The following is a 17,483-nucleotide window of genomic DNA, read 5'->3' as shown; positions in this document are numbered from 1 at the left end:
TTACAGGTTTTTTTTTTCTCTGAGAAGGAAATAATAAGCCAACATCCCTTTACTGCATTGACCTCAGGTGTTTAATGCAGCTCTGGAAACCTCAGATAAAACCCAGCATACCAAAAGGGTCTCCTGTCATTAATACCTTGAGTTAATAATTCTTACCCTAGTAATTTTCTCCCTTCTGTTACATAATGAATGAGTGTTTTGTTGGTGAATCAGAACCTTTTGTGGTCCATTCCTTTCTAAAAGTCTCACATGCATCACTGAGCCAGGAGCTATAATAAGCTGGTTCTGTCTTATTGCATGTGTTCTGCAATGCAGCCCAGCACCTCAGTAACATCTATCCCATTAACTTAACACTTTTGCAAATGTCCTTTTATGTATGAACTCTGCTACCTGTTGTCACTGTGCTCAGGATGCGTCTCCCGAGTTGCTTTAAACCCCCTGGCTACTCATTGTGTAACCTGTAAGTGGGGCTTTCTCTTGAAAAAGTTTACACTGTCTCATACTGTCTTCCCTGTTGGGAGTCCGTACTATCCCCGGTCTACCTCACACATTCCCAAAGTGACCTACATGCTCTAAGTCTGGTTGTGTTTTTTGGAGGGTGGTGTCTTTTCCATCCCAAAGGTGCTGCCCAAGGGTGGCGGCGGGATGGATTAAGGCAGCAGGTTGTCAATGTTAAAACAAACCGTTGGGTAAATGAGGCTTTCTGACTTCAAGGACCACTCATTGTGATAAATGATAAAAGAGAGATACGGAAATACAAAGTCTGGCTGGGAAGACTTTAATTTATAGATGGGGAAAAGAGGAAAACAGGAGCTCAGCAGTGAAGGGAGGTGAGACTCTTGCCGGAGTAAATGAGACTAAAGAATTAGTCTCATAGGAGAGAGGACCAGTATTTACTCAGCTCTGGTTCTTCTGTTGTCATCTAAAATGTCATCTGAACATTTTTAAGCTGTTCTTTACTCCTCCTCTCCATTTGTATTTGTTTCTTGCTTGTAAGGACCACTGAGGCAAATCTCATGTAGTAGAGGTTAAATCCTTTTGCCTTTAAGTGAATGACGTAACTTTTCACTTTCCCTGTTATTTCCTTGTTGTATCAAGAGAAGTGTTGAAATATCTGTTTCCCTGCTCCGGATGATAAAGTATACTAGATGGGGTTTGAACATTAATGGACTTTATTATGATAATTCATATGTGTCTCCAAACAGCTGACTATCTCAGCTACATATGGTTTCTGTGGAAGATACAGTCTTTGGGAGGAAGAAAAATCAAAAAATCAGCTTTTGTTTATGGAAATGTTTTTGTGTCTGCAGGTGGCAAGGGAAAATAGATGTTTCTGGAAAATAAGATTTGTTTTTGCTGTGTTATGGATACTTTAGGTAGTATTACTAGTTTATATCAGGTAATCCAAGAATACCTCATCCTCTCTGTGGGACAAGGTTTGCAAGAAATAGTATCTCTGTAAGATCACTTGATACTCTTGGAAAAACAGGCAAGCATTGGCATGCTATTTTTCCTTTTCTTTGCCTACGTGTTTCATTAGACTACTGTGGCTACACCAACTTAATGCTTTTGATCCCTCTCAATATTGTTTTTATTTAATGTTTCTCAGGTATTGATTTGATGTCAGGTCATATTATCTCATCTCATCTCTGTCAGCATGGGACTATTGCATACTATCCGCTTTATGAGTTTTATGTGCTGTCACTAAATGTCTCACAGAGTTGAACTCATTGCTGGGAAGTTACATTATTGAATCTGAATGTCAGTCTTCTTTTATGTCAATCTTTATTCTGTGTGTGTTCTCTTAAATGTTTCTTTGGGCTCTTTTAGTTTGTTCTGCTTTGTATATCTAGACTGCATCTGTCAACCCCAGCTTTCTTTTTAGCTACATGTGGAAGAGAGGGCAATGGACTGAGGGCAGGTCATGAAGGTAGAAAATGTCCAGAAACCAATTTTCCCTGTGAAATCTGATGAGCTACAACAGGTACGGGAGCTCACACCTATTTTAAAACATGAGAACATGGTTAAGTGGAGCAGAGGCTACTCCATGATCCCAAACAATTTGTTTTCCTTTCCTGGAGGAGTAGAAACACCTCTCCAGGGAGTGCTGCAAATTTATATCAGTAACGAGCATCTCTGGGGACTCACAGAGATGGATGTGCTGAGTCGTGGAGTGGGTGGGAAAGCTGGAGGCAAGTGTCAATCCTGATTTGCACAGAGAAGCTCTATGGCCTGTGAGAACAGACTGGGCAAGGGGGAGGGAAGGGTGGCTTTTTGATGGGGACCTGAAAAGCAAACAAGTTTGTGCAGGTGCATGGCCAACCCAGAGCTCTACAGGGCACTGCTTACTGTAGTGGATACATCCTGGGTTATTTTAAAAAGAACATCAATAAGAAATATCATTAGCTTGAAATCAAGGTGGGGTTTTTTTCTGGCATTGTGTTTCATAACAGCCTTTTTCTGTTGTAGAGATGTAATTAGAGATGTCAGTCAACTTACCCTCTTAATATCTTTTAGTTCCCTTTTTTGCCTTGGCTGCTGTATTGAGCCTGCAGACCAGTAATCCATGTGCCCTCTCTCTGCCACACAGTTCTTAATGATGCATGCACATGGATTTTCATTCTCTAAATTCTTTATAGAAATTTCTATTCAGTTTAATAATTTATATTCTCATTAATCTAGCTTATTACACCATATTTTGTAGCCATTAAATTCAATAACAAGGAACACATTCTTCTGGAGAGAGGTCCTGTGCAATATCTCATTCTAGGAGAAGTGTTATAGGCAGATGCTGCATCTCATATAATGAGCAATAAAGTCTGTGAAATCTCTGCAAATCCCATTTCAAAACTGGGGCTTGAAAAATCCTGGCCACAGTAACTTCAACTTTAAATTGACACTATGAATCCTGGTTTTATTTGTTTTTCCCCTCAACGATCATCTTCCTACCTACCAACCGATGCATGTGCTTGGTCAGCTGTGCTTGGAGAGGTCTCGCCCTGCAGGTTTCCTCACCCACAGTACTGTGAGTGCCCCCAGCACTGCAGCAAATAGGAAAAGCAAGGAACCCACACCTTGTTAAATATATAGGTGTCTTTTCTGCGATTATGTGAGTCTTTCTGTTTCTCATGTGAAGCTTGCTTTGCTTGAAAATTATTTTTCAGATATTTCCAATGACATTGGCATCTTCTCTGTCCCGTCCACTGGCATAACCTCACCCCTACATTGATCCTGTTTTCTGGGATACACTGCTCACTCTCTTTCCAGTCATTTAAATTTCTTCTCTCTATAAGTGTGGTAGTTAAGTCTTTGTTTGACCTGTGCTTGTGTTGAGGACTCTGTGCTGGTTTTGATGGGATGGATTAAGGAGGAATTAAGCCTAGGAATCCCAATGGATTTGGGTGACATTCGAGTAGTTTAATAACAAGATGTCTTATGGGGAATTTTCAGCTGGCACATTGATAAGACTTTGCCAGCTGGAGTCCAAAGGCTGTGACTGATTTACTGGCAGTAAAGCCCATTGCACTCGCCTTCATCTTTCTTGGAGAGCATGAAAGAGAGAGCATGAGAGAAGCTGCTCCCTTCTGTCACTAGGAGTGGAAGGACCATGTGCTGCCTTCATGATACTGATGCTCTCTGCTGGCTCTATGTTAGGCACTGTGTGTCTTCGTGCATCTGACGAATTATATGACAGGTTAAAGATTATTCTAATCTGTTCTGCTAGTCTTCTGATAGCTGAGACGGGAGCATGTACCATCTGTGCTGTGTTATTCTAGCTAGTGTATCCAAACTTGTTTATCTGTCGCCTTCACACCTTATGTTATTCTGTGATTCAAAACTGATTTACTGTTAACTGTTTACAGTGATTTGAACAAGATAGACTTGTCAAACAGACAGGAAAAAACATTTAATTACTAATTTCCCTTGGTCTCCTGGGGCTGGATGTACAGGATTCCCATTCAAGTGATTAAGGAGAAAAGCAAATGGCCCATGTAAGCAGACTTATTTCCTGGCACTTCCAGCAACTGTCCTTGCTGCAAGTTGACAGCATTGGGTGTCCTAGCCTTCAGCATTTCCTATCCCATTTTTTTTTCTCAACACTAGAGATGGATGGAAGGGAGGAGTTGTGTTTCAGCATTAGAGATGCAAAAGGCTTTTGTGCAGGGCATTGTCTGTTGCATTGCTGATGTCTGGATTCCTTGTACTTGTTTTACTGGTTTACTGGTTTACTGAAGCATTTTACCCTATAGGGGTAAATTCCTCCATAAAATCTTGTGAAAAATTTACATAAACAGACTTTGTCTTAGTGGTCAGGCATTCCTTCCTTAGATACCTGGAAGGGCAGGCTACTGGCAGGATGGGGAACAGTGTGCGCAGCCTGTGCAGGGAAGGGTGTTCATTGGTTTTGGAATGAATCACAAAGCCTAATTTAAAGAATTCATGCTTAGTAATGTGACAACTGTGATGATGGGGTATGCAGCAGAAACAGCTAAGGGACATGTTAAATCATATAGAGAAAAGCAGATCTTGGCTGGAGATAGGAGTGTTGGCTTTCACCCATTTTCATGAAATGAAAGCTGTGGTGACCTGTTATATTTGTTCAACACCTAGATTCATAGTTGGTGAATCAGTACAGTAGATTTAGAGTCAATGAGGAAATTCAGTTATATCTGAAGACCTCCAGAAGAGGAGGGGACAAGGCTAATGGGGATGAATGACATGGTAAGAACCTTTTTTTAAAAATGCTGTAGTTGAATTGATTTATGCAGTAAATTGCATTAACCAGCAGAAAGGGCATGGCACAGTCTTCCCTTTCAAAGAAGGCGGAGCAAACAGGCAAGGTGGGAACTGTGGACAAATAGGTCTTTCACCCAGTGTTGTGTCCAGTGCTGATGCTTTCTCTTCTGTATGCTCTACCATTTGATTTATGGAGTTTTCCAGTCAGTTTCTGAGGTGTGTGAAGGGTTGGATCAGCTCTGGCCAAGAGCAATAATTTCTTTATTTCTCTGCATGACTGCCTGCCTGTCTGTTAGGGGTTCCATGTAAGAATATATTTCTCCAAAGTCAGAATTCAGCAGCAAAAAATTGGTCTGGCTGGAGATGTGAGTTGGTCAGCTTATGGAAAGCAGAGCTGAGGGAGAGGTTGAGTACCCCTTTTTCTCCTACCCTGGTAAAACTGCTGCTTCAGCGCTTGTTGTTTTTCTCATCTGCTCATTGTGGGTCAGTGATTCTGAATCAAAAAATTCTAATGCTGGGCCTGAATCTGAGGTTCATAATTCAGCTTTTTTATCTTTATGCTGCTACTGGGATGCATTGTTGTCTTAATCAAGTTGCACAAATGCTGTGTGTCTTGACTGCCCAAAGTGAGGAATTATATCTGTATGAACTTTTTAGGGATCTTTAAAGGAAATGCAGAATTACTATCTGTTGCGTCTTTGACTTCATCATTTCAGTCTACATGTCCTACCTCATCTGTAATCAGGTACAGATAGATTCACTTTGTGTAAGTTTGATCCCACCCCGAGTTCAACTCGGGCTCTCTGGCACCATGCTGGTTTGGAAACCACTTACCACAGGAAGCAGGCAGATCACAATGTGCTTGGGCACATTTTCTCTCTCTGAATACTCTGCAGCTATACCTCCAGCAACTACAAAGGAGTTTTACCCAGATTTGGCTTTGCCATGCTCAGGTATAGCAGAGTGGAGTGTAAAACCTAATGTGGAATTGAAGAGTGCTATTGCATTACATAAGATTGTCCAAGTTTCCTGGTCAAATGTTCCTACAGGGGCCTCCATATACTTTCCAACCAAACCGCTGCTTTCTGTTGAGCCACAGCCCATAGGAAGAGTGGAGCATGCTGAGGCAGTGTATATGCACACAGATTGTGAGAAAAGCACATACAGGAATTTAAAGATCTTATGAAAATATTTGCCACCAGTACAAAATGATGCTTCTCAGATTATGATAGGGGGCTAAGAGTTGGGTTTTCTTTAAAAAAAAAAACAAACTAGCTTGTTCCAAGTAGATTCAATGCAAAATTAAAGTGAAGCAGAAAAGAAATAAAACTCTTTTTAAACGTTATTATGTTTCAGATATTCTTTGATGCATCCCAGCCCTGAGAAATTAATCTTTTCTTGACAGTGGCTAGCAAGAAAATCATGGTACTTCTTCTGAATAGTTGTGGGGATAGTAGCTGAAAGCTACCTTTATTTTCTCCAGTCTTTGGTGGAAAAAAAGTTACTTTTTTTTTTCCTGGTTAAGTTTTTTATTTCTTGTTTCCGTCTTCATGTCTGTTTTGTGTTTTGCTATGCTTTTTTGGTGTAGCTTTGAAAATTTCAGTGTCTCAAGGAAGAAATGCTTGGTCAAATTTTGTCCTCAGTCACCTGGGGGGAAAAAAGTCAGAGAAATGTATTGACTTTCCTGATATAAAGCTGGATGTTTATTGAAGTAACCCAGCAGCAAACCAACAGAACTTTATCCTGTTTTGTTTGTTCATTTATAAATTGTCTTGTCTGGTTATGAAGACACATAACTAAAACACAGCTGGTTGGTTTCAGTTGCCTCTAATTCAAGGCAGAGGATCCAGCACCTTCCAAAGTGGGGTAACCAAAGCAATGCTTGTCTTTTGGTAAAATGATCAAAACTGTGGTGTAAAGCCTAAAAATAAGCTGCAGCGTTACATTCTGGCTATGCAAAATTATCTCTTCTGTTCATCGAAGCGGTCGGCTGCGCTGACACCTCCAAACAGATCCTTAAACCCAAGAACAGATGTTTTAGTGCACTCTCCTTTGCTTTGTCAATATGACGCATCAACAGCAAGTTGCAGCCCGGCATTTACATCTCAAGTGCTGGGCTGCTCCGGGCTGGTGACTTGCTCTTTGACCTCATTCCTCCTTTGAACCTGCTGCCGCGGCGTGTGCTTGCCAGCCGCGTCCCTCAGCCCCGCGCTGCTCTGTCTTGTCATCCGCAGACAAGAAAAAGGCAGGCAAATTCCAGCCTTTCAAGAAGCTCTTCAGCAAGAGGAAGAAAAGAGAGCCTGCCTCAGACTGTGAGGAACCCAAGCTGAAGCCCAGCCACTCCTTCAGCAATATCTGCAACGGCACCTTCTCCTCCGATGAAGAGCCAAACAGTGGGCTGAGGTAAGCGCACATGCATCTGCTGCCAGCCTGTGCACACACACTGCTTGTTCTCCCTGCTTTTAATGGAATTAAATTTAAATTCTCCCTCTGCTAAATGGCAGCAATTTTTACTTGGCTTTTTATGAAGTGCATGCATCTCTCTCCCTCCTCTGAACATGGCACCTGCTGCTTTAGACTCCAAAGTGGGTTCATGTACTGGTTTGCAAAAAAGAATTCCCAGGGTGAAGCAGAAATGAATTTGAATCCAGCTCTGTGATTTAACAGAATCCATGGAGAACCTTTAGCACGTGTATTAATGGCATGCATGTTTTTAAAAACTGTGAAAAGGGAAACTTGAACTGGTATACTTTATTGCACACATTTCCCTGCAAGGTGGTATCTTTGGGTCAGAACAGACACATTCTTTTTCAGTCTATCCCATACAGTTTTTGCATTGTAATTGGGGTCAACAAATAGGCTGCTTTTATTTTTATCTGAATGTAGAGCAGAAGGAAGGGAGCAGAGAGAAGCACCTGGAAATCAGATCATATTCAAGTGTCAACAGGGGATTACAAAAGGACAGTGTGAGAATTTTCTGTATGAGTGGTGGGAGAAAGAAACTGCACAGAGCTAACTGGTTAGCAATCTCTAACTGGGAACAGGAAAAAAAGAAAAGCCAAACCAAAAACCAAAAAACCAAAACCAACCAAACAAAACAACCCAAACCAAAACAAACAAAAAACCCCCTACCCCAACAGCAACAAAACCCCAAGACCGGATGCACAAACTAATGGCGTCAGTAATACTCATTTCACTTTCCAGCTTCTAGTCTCAAAGAGGTTAGCTGACTCCTGGTGAAAGCCTGCTGCTTTGGAAAAAAAGAAACTATTTGCACTGGGGAGTGTGAATATCTGAATGTAACAAAACAGCTGAGAGGACAAAAAACGTGCCAAAATTTGTAGCAGAAACATCACCCTGCACAGTATTTCCAGTGGTGCAAAATAATAGCTGCAAAAATGTGATTTAAAAATTATTTATTTAGGGGTTTTTTTAAGCTTTTGAGTTATTTGTGCCATTCTGTGAAATTCCTTAAGTTCTAGGTTTCCTTTTGGTTTCTGCAGTGCAATCTCATACACCTCTTTTGCCCAACCCAGCTTTTCAGAAAATCAATACTGAGCATAGCCACAGTGTAGCTGGAGGTGTGGCTGACTGCTGTTGCATTGCATTACCTGAGTGCATGATGCCAAAAGTCTGTAGGAGGTTTCAGTGCCTTTTCCCTCAAGAGCAAACTAAAGGGCGTCATCTCGCTATCGGGATTTCCCATTCAGTATAACCGAAAATGTGGTGCTGCGCCCAGAAACAAACAGCGATATGGGAACTTGTCCCATTCCCCAACAGTGACAGGAAGGTGTGGCTGACCCTGGTGAAACTGTTAAAATGCTTACATTTTTAAACATATTAATTTTTCTAATTAATAAAGGCATTAAATGTAAGCTTCTGGTATAATAAGTCAGACTGCACGATTTAAATCACAGGGGATTAGCAAGGGTGAAGGGTCCCACGCCTCATCTCAAGTGGAACACATCTTTCCGCACCTATGACTCCTGAGAGGTTCTGTTTTAGCCGGCTAGAAATACCAAGTCAAACCTCTGTTTTTCCTCTCAGGCTTTATGGTGCAATGTGGGTGGGATTTTATGATAATTTTCAGTTTGCAGGTAGTGTTTGTCACACTGCTCATCTTACAACAAGCATAGATATTCAGTGTGGTGCATTAGATTGCTTTGGGGAGCTTAGTTTGGCCACCCCATTGTTTTCAGCATGGCTTCCATCCATTATATTTTTTTGGCCTTTACTGTTATTTCAAATGTTTGTGAATTGAATGCAGAGAGAGGCTGAATGAAATAATATACATAGTTGTTTAAAAGTTGTCTAACAGTAGATGCATTGCCATACCTTCCACTATTACTATAGAAATAGACCAGAGCAAATACAAATATCAAGTAGTCTATTTATATAAGCAGAAAACTGAATAGTATTGTTCCAATTTTGCAATAAAATTTCAGGGATACTCCCATTCCCTTAAGAGAGCTATATTTCTTTTTCAGCCTGCAAAGTACATGAATTTGTTTTCTGCAGATGTGTCTTGTGGACTTCTTGTTTTGGGTAGAGGAGGTCGTTGTTTTGAACAGATATTAAGGGAGGAAGCTGCCTCCAGAAGGTAGAGACAAGCGAATGAATGAATATAGGCTAAAGAAGACATCTGTATTGCTTCCAAGACCTAAGCTAGTATTTCACTGAGTGCTGTATTGGCTTACAAGCCTGCTCACAGCTAGCGCTGAAATCTCTAATGGAGACTGCACCGACTGGCTGATGCAGACATCCCTGGAGCCATTTAGGTAATCTGCATATGGTGTAGATTGACTAGCTGAGTTGGAAGCAGCCTGAGAGATCTGCCTGTCCATCCGTTCTTACAGATGCATCTTGGATTCATCAGATGCAAATAACTTGCTTGGTATCCTGATGTATGCACACTTCAGCCTATTTATTCATCCATGTTGTTTTGCAACACCCAGGTGGGAGGTATCCTACTGCAGTTTGTCTTGCTCTGCCTTGTGAAAGACTGAAATTCCTTTTCCCACTTTTATACTGCCCTTCTTGAGTTTACAAAGTTAAAATGGTATTCATTAACTTCATGTCCTAACCATAAGGGCTGGGAGATAGAAGTGCTTATTACAAGGAAGCTAAGCTGTGTTTGTGGACCTTCACTAAAGTCTCCAGAAGCTTCTGTTCTGAGGCTACGATTTGGCACTTTAAAAGATTTTATATTTGTCTAATTTGTCACAGTTGACATTAAGCAAGCATTGTGAGGACATACCTGAAAGTGCACTGTGCAGTGCCCTACAAAAGTTTGGCATTCTGGCTTGATGTGCAGAGGTAGTGGGAAATTAAATTTCTCTTACTGGGGGTACAGTAGAGTGCCTTTCCTTAGACTGAATGCAGTCAAAGGACCTGGAATTAGACTTGTCAGGTCTTGAGGAGTCAAGTGTGACAGCACTGATCCTCTTCCAACAAAAAGTCTCTGAGTGAACTTCAGTTTCTTGACAGTGCCTCTCCATGAAACGAGACCCCTTTACTTGCAGCATTGTACAGTTCCATATGAAACAATCTAGATCAACAGTAAAAAAGTGTTCCATCTACCCAGCTGGAGTTTCAAGGAGCTCCCAAGAAACCTTCTCTCTGTCACATCCAGTTTTCATACACTGGGCATTTTTTTCTGCTTATTAGCCTTATTTCTGCAATTGGCTTTTGTCACTTTACTAATTTCTTTGGAAGTGGCTCATTTTGAGTGCCTTCTTGACTCCAGTGAGAGTGCTATGTTGCAGTACTGCTTAGTGTCCACCTTCTTCTGGAGACTTCATCTTATCAGAACTCAGATGTCAGCAAGTATCTCTTCAAGCCCAAGCAGAGAAAAGTAACATGTGGACACTGTAAGGCTTTTATAAACAAAGCAAGCTTGGATTTTCCTCTCTTACCTCAGCTGACAAGGATCCATGTGGAACAGGTTTCTTATTTCTGGGTTATGAGGTGTGTTGTGGGAACCAAGGATGTTCCAAAACAGAAAAGGTTGTGGCAAAGAACAGCTTTACCCTCTGCAGTTTTCCGTTTGCATGGATTTTTTATAAGTTTTGTTACGAATTTTTGTGACATTAGAGTTGTTTCTCCTTTTTTGTAATTTATATTGCAGCTGAATAGCACAGAAATAGGAGCGACAACTACCTTATGAATGGCCATTTCTGATGTGTACTCAGTGGCATGTGGTCAGAGCAGAGGAGTGGAGAAAGCCTTCCTGAAGTGGTTCCAACTGCCTTGGCAGAACATCAGACTAATATCATACTCAGTATTTTTTTTGACCATAGCTTTTCTTGACACCTCAACTCTCACTGTCCTCCCTTCTGTTCCCAGCTTGCTTAAGTCTTTGAGCTCCAGAAGCTTTCTTCTCAGGTACGTGAGCTAGGACTTTTTACTACTTGTTGCAATTTTATCACTTAGTAGAAATTTGCACAAAGTGCCATCAGCTTGCCTTTTTTTTTTTTTCAGCGGCTGGTTGAGTGCAAAGATGCCTCATTATGTGTGCTGTAATTTGTATATGATCCTGAGAGCCCTTCAGTAGGCCATGTCTTTGCAAGTCCTCAACATTTTATATTAGGTTGCACTCTGTTTCTCCTTTTTAACTTGTCTTTTGTCCTCAGCCTCAATTATTAGTTTAATTTTCACATCAGTAATCCCAGAACCTTTTTTACTCTGGTCTTCGCTTCTTCCATCACATAAGCTGTCTTGCTTTAGTCTCTCTGGAAGGTTAGGATGTCTCACTGTCCACTTGTCCTCTCCCTTGCCTCCCTTTTGGATTTCTTCATTGCACTCCCCTCCTAATCATCATATACTTGATTTCCTTCCAGATTCTGCATGGCAACTGTCATTTTCAGCAGCTGATAAGGATGAGGTCTAGGCTCCTGTATCATACAGAGTTGTCACCTTTAATATAATATACTGTCTTATTTCCTCTTCCTTTCCTTCCTTATCAGCTAAATGCAGTCACTATATAACACTTATTCCTGCCAAGGCTAACTTAGACTTTTCACTTCTTTTTCTGACATTTTGCCATACTTTAGAGCAGATTTTGCATAAACATATGCTGCTATTTGACAGAATAGTGTCACATGTGATGGATTGCCAGGTCAAGTGTGAAAGCTGGACCACTTAGAGCCCTGTTCCTTCTACAAATCTGCATATTTCTATGCTAACTGGTGAATGTCCACATCCTCAAACTGCATCAGGGTTCTCTTGCAGAATTACTGGAAAAGCAGAGTGATGCCTTTCTTTGCTGTACATGCTGAGACTTTCTGAGATTAGACAATTTAGTGAATAATTATGTAAAACTCACGTGTCAAGAACTGTGTAGTCCTACTTCATTGCTTTCTTGCTCCCTCAGGGAAGGCAAGCAGGGGACCAAGAAAATCCCACAGCAGGGTGGGATCTGTGATCATGCTGCAGGTCCATAGCTGAGAAGGCAGAGCTAAGGGCAAGCCAGGAAAACAGTCTGCAAATTGAGGTCTGGATCAAGGATCTTTGTGGCCAGGGACAGTTGTTTTTGAACTGGAGACTGGCACTCCTCCAGCATAGTTCAGGCAGGGACCAAAGCCTCAACTGTGATCTTAAAAGAGAGCTCCTGGATCCATGTGGTGGGTGGAGCTCCCAGATGAGGCTGGTCAGGGACATTAAAGCTCATTAGTGCTCTCTGGAACTTGATACTTCCCATGGTTGATTTTTGTGCCCTTGATTATCATAATTTTAGTTAGACTATTAGCATGATGCATCAGCTACTTATAGCTAAGCTTGATCCCTGTTTGTAAGAAAAAATGAAACTATGGTAAGTTCATATGTTACAGATCCTCTGATGACACCAGACTGGAGCTTTATATAAGATAATGTGTGATACCTTTGAAATGAGCAGGACTACTGACAGCGGGGCTGCACAACTGATCATTGGCATCAATGGGACTCGAGTGGGTCATAACAGGGGGAGTGTCCTGAAATTCAACAGTTCCTGAAGGTGATACAAATACATCTTTAGATTGAGCTCAGAATCAGAGTTATGTTACAGCATACACAGTATTCCCCATCCAGTTGTGAGTTAGAACCAAAACTCACATTCCAGTATGAGAGATGAAAGAGAGGACACTAAAAATATATATCAGAATTACAGTTAGTTTTCATCTTTTACGTATTAATGCATCTCTGGAATGAGTAGAAAATGAAATTTATGTTTTTCATCTCTATCTGCCCTGGGGACATTCATGGGAGATGCAAAGCGTTGAATCAGATTTCTTTATTAAAACAAAACAATAAGTAAAGGCAACCTATCACTGCACTTGTCATTTCCCTGGGGTATTATTCCGGGAAGTGACTCCCAGATCCCTTTGAAGAGATTATATGGAGGGTCAATACCTGGCTAAAGCAAATTCATTCTTGCTTTACATGCTTTATGAATTTTTTAATGTTAAAAATGGCTTTATGTTAAAAAGCTGGCTTTGATCTCTAATGATTACAGAATCAGTTTCTAATGGAAAACTAAAAGTCATGAGACTCGGGGTTTTTTGGAGTCAGTCTCTACAAACAAGAAAGAACAGAACAACTCATTCTTTCCCTTTATTTTCCAGTTTCTATTTCTAACTCTTTAATAACAGAGTGGGAGGAACATTTATGACACACCAAAGAGGCAACTGGTGGTGTGAAATTTCTGTACTACAGGAACTCACCAACATGGGATTATACAAGAGCTGAGGTCTCAGTGTTCTCTGCTGGAAAAGCTTCCCCTTATTAATGACCACACATATGTCTTTGAGAGGAGAAATAGCTCTGGAGAAAAATGGGGTCTAAAACATTATAGCCACCAGCATCAAGATAAACTTAACCTTGTATTCTGTGTAAAATTTTTCCTTTGCATGCTCTAATGTACTTAAGGGTGCTGTTCCACAGCAGCATATGCTGATTGATGTCTGGACTGCAGTTGTCTGGCTCTTTCCAACAGCTCTCTAGACACGCAGCTAGCATGGAAACTTGAGTCAGGATTTGCTCAGGCAAACCAGGAAGCTGTGTAGGTTTTTGAGTTTGGATGGTTTTTGGGATTTTTTTTTTTCAGTTAGTTATTCTAGTTACCAGAACATCTCTGAATTGTTTCATGTGAACCATGACCACTAATCAGGCAAAAAAGAGGTGATGTGAACACACAGAGAGGAGGGTAAAGAGAGAAAGGGTGACACCTCACCTGTCCTGACTTGATGTATCTAGAACTGATGGAAAATCACATCCTAAATAGATGATGATGCATAGCAGTGGATGGCTGGGGGAGGGTCCGAAGAGCAATCTCTCTCAGTTTGTTGGTCTTCATGGAAGAGGAGTAAGACTTCACCTGTAGGATCAAGGTGGTTCTATTTTGCTGTAAGGGAATTGTTTCACATTTTCTAATTTCTTAGCACACACAGATACCTTAGCAAGAATGAGTAATGGTAAGAGGGGTTTAGTGCACAGAGGTTTTTGCAAGCCAAATTCATACATAGATGTGATACTCCAATATCTATGTAATCTGTTTTACCGGTGGTTTTCTGTGATTCTTCCAGAAGTCTGAAATGAAACAGGTGTTTTCCCTTTCCAGGAAAATGAATCAGCAGCACTGAATTAAACAATGAGTCTGAGAAGCATATTAATTTTATGCAGAAGAAACCTAATTAGGGGCAATGTGTATTTGAGGCAACTTCTTTTACAGCTAAATATTGTTAAATCTGGGCCAGGAGTCCAGTCATCTCCATGGTCAGGATGTGGTGGGGTCCTCATACTCTGTGTCTTGCTCTATTTCCCATCCCTTTGACACTGCTGGTGTCATTACTTGTAAAAATCCTGTGGGATGGTTGGCTCTGCTGTACTTTTAAGCTCTTGGGGCACACTCAAGACAAAGACAAATCCTGGTGTATTTTTTTTCACACTAAAACCTGCATGTACCACAGAGCCCATCATATGTTCTCAAAAATGTAGTAGTTCTTGACAATTTCATCCTAACCAAAGAAGGTGAAAAGTAAGTTTTTAGTGTTGCTGCGAAACCAAGTATTCCAACCTGTTTCAGGTATCTGAAGATGGACACAGGTGAGGCAATGAAAACTCTGAGAGCAAATGCAATTTAACTTTGCTCTGAGTATGAGAAAATTAGTTTTGAAAATTTGTGTATTGCAACTGAAACTGGAACATGATCCTTGGGTTGCAATGTATCTTCAGAGAGAACGTCTTTAAGGATTTGCTGAGTGCTTCATATTTTGATATAGCACATCCATAATTCATGTAATTTAGTCAGGTTTCTGAAAGTGAGTCAGATGATGATTCAATTATTTTCAGTACAAACAGCCTCTGAAGTGTCATCATCAGAATTATCAACAGAAGTGCTCATATACTGATGGCACTGTTTTCCCACATTTCTTGGAAGTGATATGGCAGTTCGAAACTGTAATACCTTCAGCCATGGCTATGACTGTAGCCTGGGTCTCTGTCATACCGTGAATCTATTGAAATCCGCTCCTGATGTTGACATGCCTTTTAATTGAAGGGAGCACAGACTGTAGACGTGTATTGTGAGGATGTTTTTGTATAAAGAATTCTGAGAAAAACTTCAAAGATGGGAATGCTGGTTAGCAGTGAAGGAAGCTCAATTATTCATACTGTATTATGACTTAAAAGAAATTCAGTCTTTCCAAAAGTAGAACATGAGGAAAGTGAAAAAAGAGGGGGGGAAAGGACCTTTGTGATATAATCTGTCAGATTCACAGCTGGGAAGATGTGAAAGGATTGTGAGCTCCAAGTGAGTAAAATAAGAGACCTTTCAGAAAGTACAATAGCCTGGAAATCACCTTAAACAGTATTTAAACTCTCCTGTAAAAGAAACTAGGTTACTACAATGTGTGAATATTTTTTTCCTATGTTCTTTAGCCTACGAAGACATTTAAGCAAAATTCTTAAACTATTTTTACCAGTTGTTGGACATGTGGCTAGCAGAATTGCTCATTCACCCAATTCTGAAATATTCACTATGTGTGCAAAGCATTTTGAAGGGATACAGTAGAGAGTAATCTTGAATTAATGCACTGCAAGGTTTCCTGTGACTGTTTCGTGTCTTCTGACAATTTGGAGTATGTTTGTTTTGTTAGGAAGTTAATCAGAAAACAAAAATGGACAAAACCTTTCAGGTATGTTTGGCCTAAGCTCTACAAAACAGAAATATGTGATGCCATGTAATAAGGAGAGAGACAGCAGTTTGGTGTTTGGGAGAACATCAGAAATGCTGTACGTGCTACTGGTACCTGCCACTGGTACCATTGTGGGCACTTGTCAAAGGCAGGGTTGGACTTCCAGTGGTGATGTACTTATGATTGCAGGTCACATGGAGCTCCGAAGCTATTTCATGTGACCTGGTGTCCCCAGAAGAATGATATTAAATGATATTTAATAAGTTCATAGGCAGGAGGAGAGACTAGATCATCAAAGGTGTCCTCAGCTTTGTAGCAGGATGGGGAAGATCTTCACTCCCAGCCCTGTCCCAGACAGTCCACCAGCACTGACCTCAGAAGTTGCTCTTTTCTTCCATTTCAGGGACTCAGATTTTATCGGGCACTTCCTACTACCAGAGCATCCCTGCAGCTGGTCAAATGCAGATTTGGAGTTTGAACTGCTAGCAAATTCTGTTCAGTTTCAAAGCTGCCAGTTGGCTGCTGCCAACTTAAATATTAGCAATTCATTAGTAAGGTCAAAAACAACTTGCAAACAAGCCATTTTTGTGCCTGAATTGCAATCTTTGCCTACTAATTAGTTGTAACAAACAACACAAATATACATGAGGTGTCTGATTTTAAGTATGAGAACTCCAACCCACTGGACAGTAAAAGGGGAGGATAGTGGTGTATGCACAGAAAGTAGCTGTGAGACAAAGCCACAAGTATCTGAGCCACAGCACTGCTGGAAAAATCTTTGAGAAAGGATCGTCTCTGGAGCACAGCATGACCTGGATTATACATCCTCAGCAGATCTCTCAGCTCAAAGGTAATTAACAAACCACCAGTTCCCACTGGCCTTGCCTTCCACATCTGCAGCAGGTTCACATACTGAACAATGCAAATGGCAGGAAGGGTGCCCATGGACTGGTTTTCCAAATTTTGCATGTTTGTCTCCATTTTGGTTGTGACTACAGACTTCTCCCCCCTACCCTCCCACCTTGGTGAATGCAATGCTGGAGCTTTCAGTTCAAACAGTCCAACACAGTTATATGAAAAAAAAGCCAACTTTCTCTCAGCTTCAAACCACTCTCTGTTTAAGGGACATTTCTCAAATTGTGGGTCACGGCCTGATTCCTGGGTGGCCAAGGAAGGTGGATGTATTTCAGTGACATGCGATTTTACCGCAGTTATGTGTACAGGCTGAGTCACAGAGATTCAGTACAGAAGCTTTTTTAGAAGAGGGTTTAAAAATATACTTTTATGGTTTCTCTAATAAAAGGTTTCTAAAAGAAGGTGTATTACCTTTAGAAGCCAGAGGCAATCAAGTTGTGGTTTTTATAAAACAAAAATCTAACATAGAATATAGCATCAATTAAAGGTTTCTTCTCTTTCATGGCTAAAACTGCTGGGAAATATTGACCAGCTCTTTGACTGTTTGTGTGCTGGTTTGTTTCAAATGCAGCATGTTGCTCAAATATTAATTCTGGATAAAAAGTAGTTTTTCAGTTAGTTTGTGATTATACTGAAGATAAAATGATTTAGAGGGCTCTG

General features: G+C 40.8%; 1 protein-coding gene across 10 annotated transcripts in view; it reads left to right on the top strand.

The window, feature by feature from the left end:
• The window catches only part of CRACD (capping protein inhibiting regulator of actin dynamics), a 125,986-nt gene that overhangs the window by 82,604 nt on the left and 25,899 nt on the right, over window positions 1-17,483 (top strand). For all 10 annotated transcript variants that reach the window (XM_039378566.1, XM_039378567.1, XM_039378569.1 and 7 more), the window contains one exon: window positions 6,972-7,140. In XM_039378566.1, coding sequence (XP_039234500.1) covers window positions 6,972-7,140 — 169 coding nt within the window. The remainder of the gene's footprint in view (window positions 1-6,971; window positions 7,141-17,483) is intronic.

The sequence above is a fragment of the Pipra filicauda genome, unplaced genomic scaffold (genome assembly GCF_003945595.2).
Source record: "Pipra filicauda isolate LSUMZ 115617 unplaced genomic scaffold, ASM394559v2 scaffold140_size2443280_pilon, whole genome shotgun sequence".
Classification (NCBI taxonomy): Eukaryota; Metazoa; Chordata; class Aves; order Passeriformes; family Pipridae; genus Pipra; species Pipra filicauda.
Note: the sequence above shows the minus strand (reverse complement) of the source record. Positions and strands in the feature narration are given on the sequence as shown.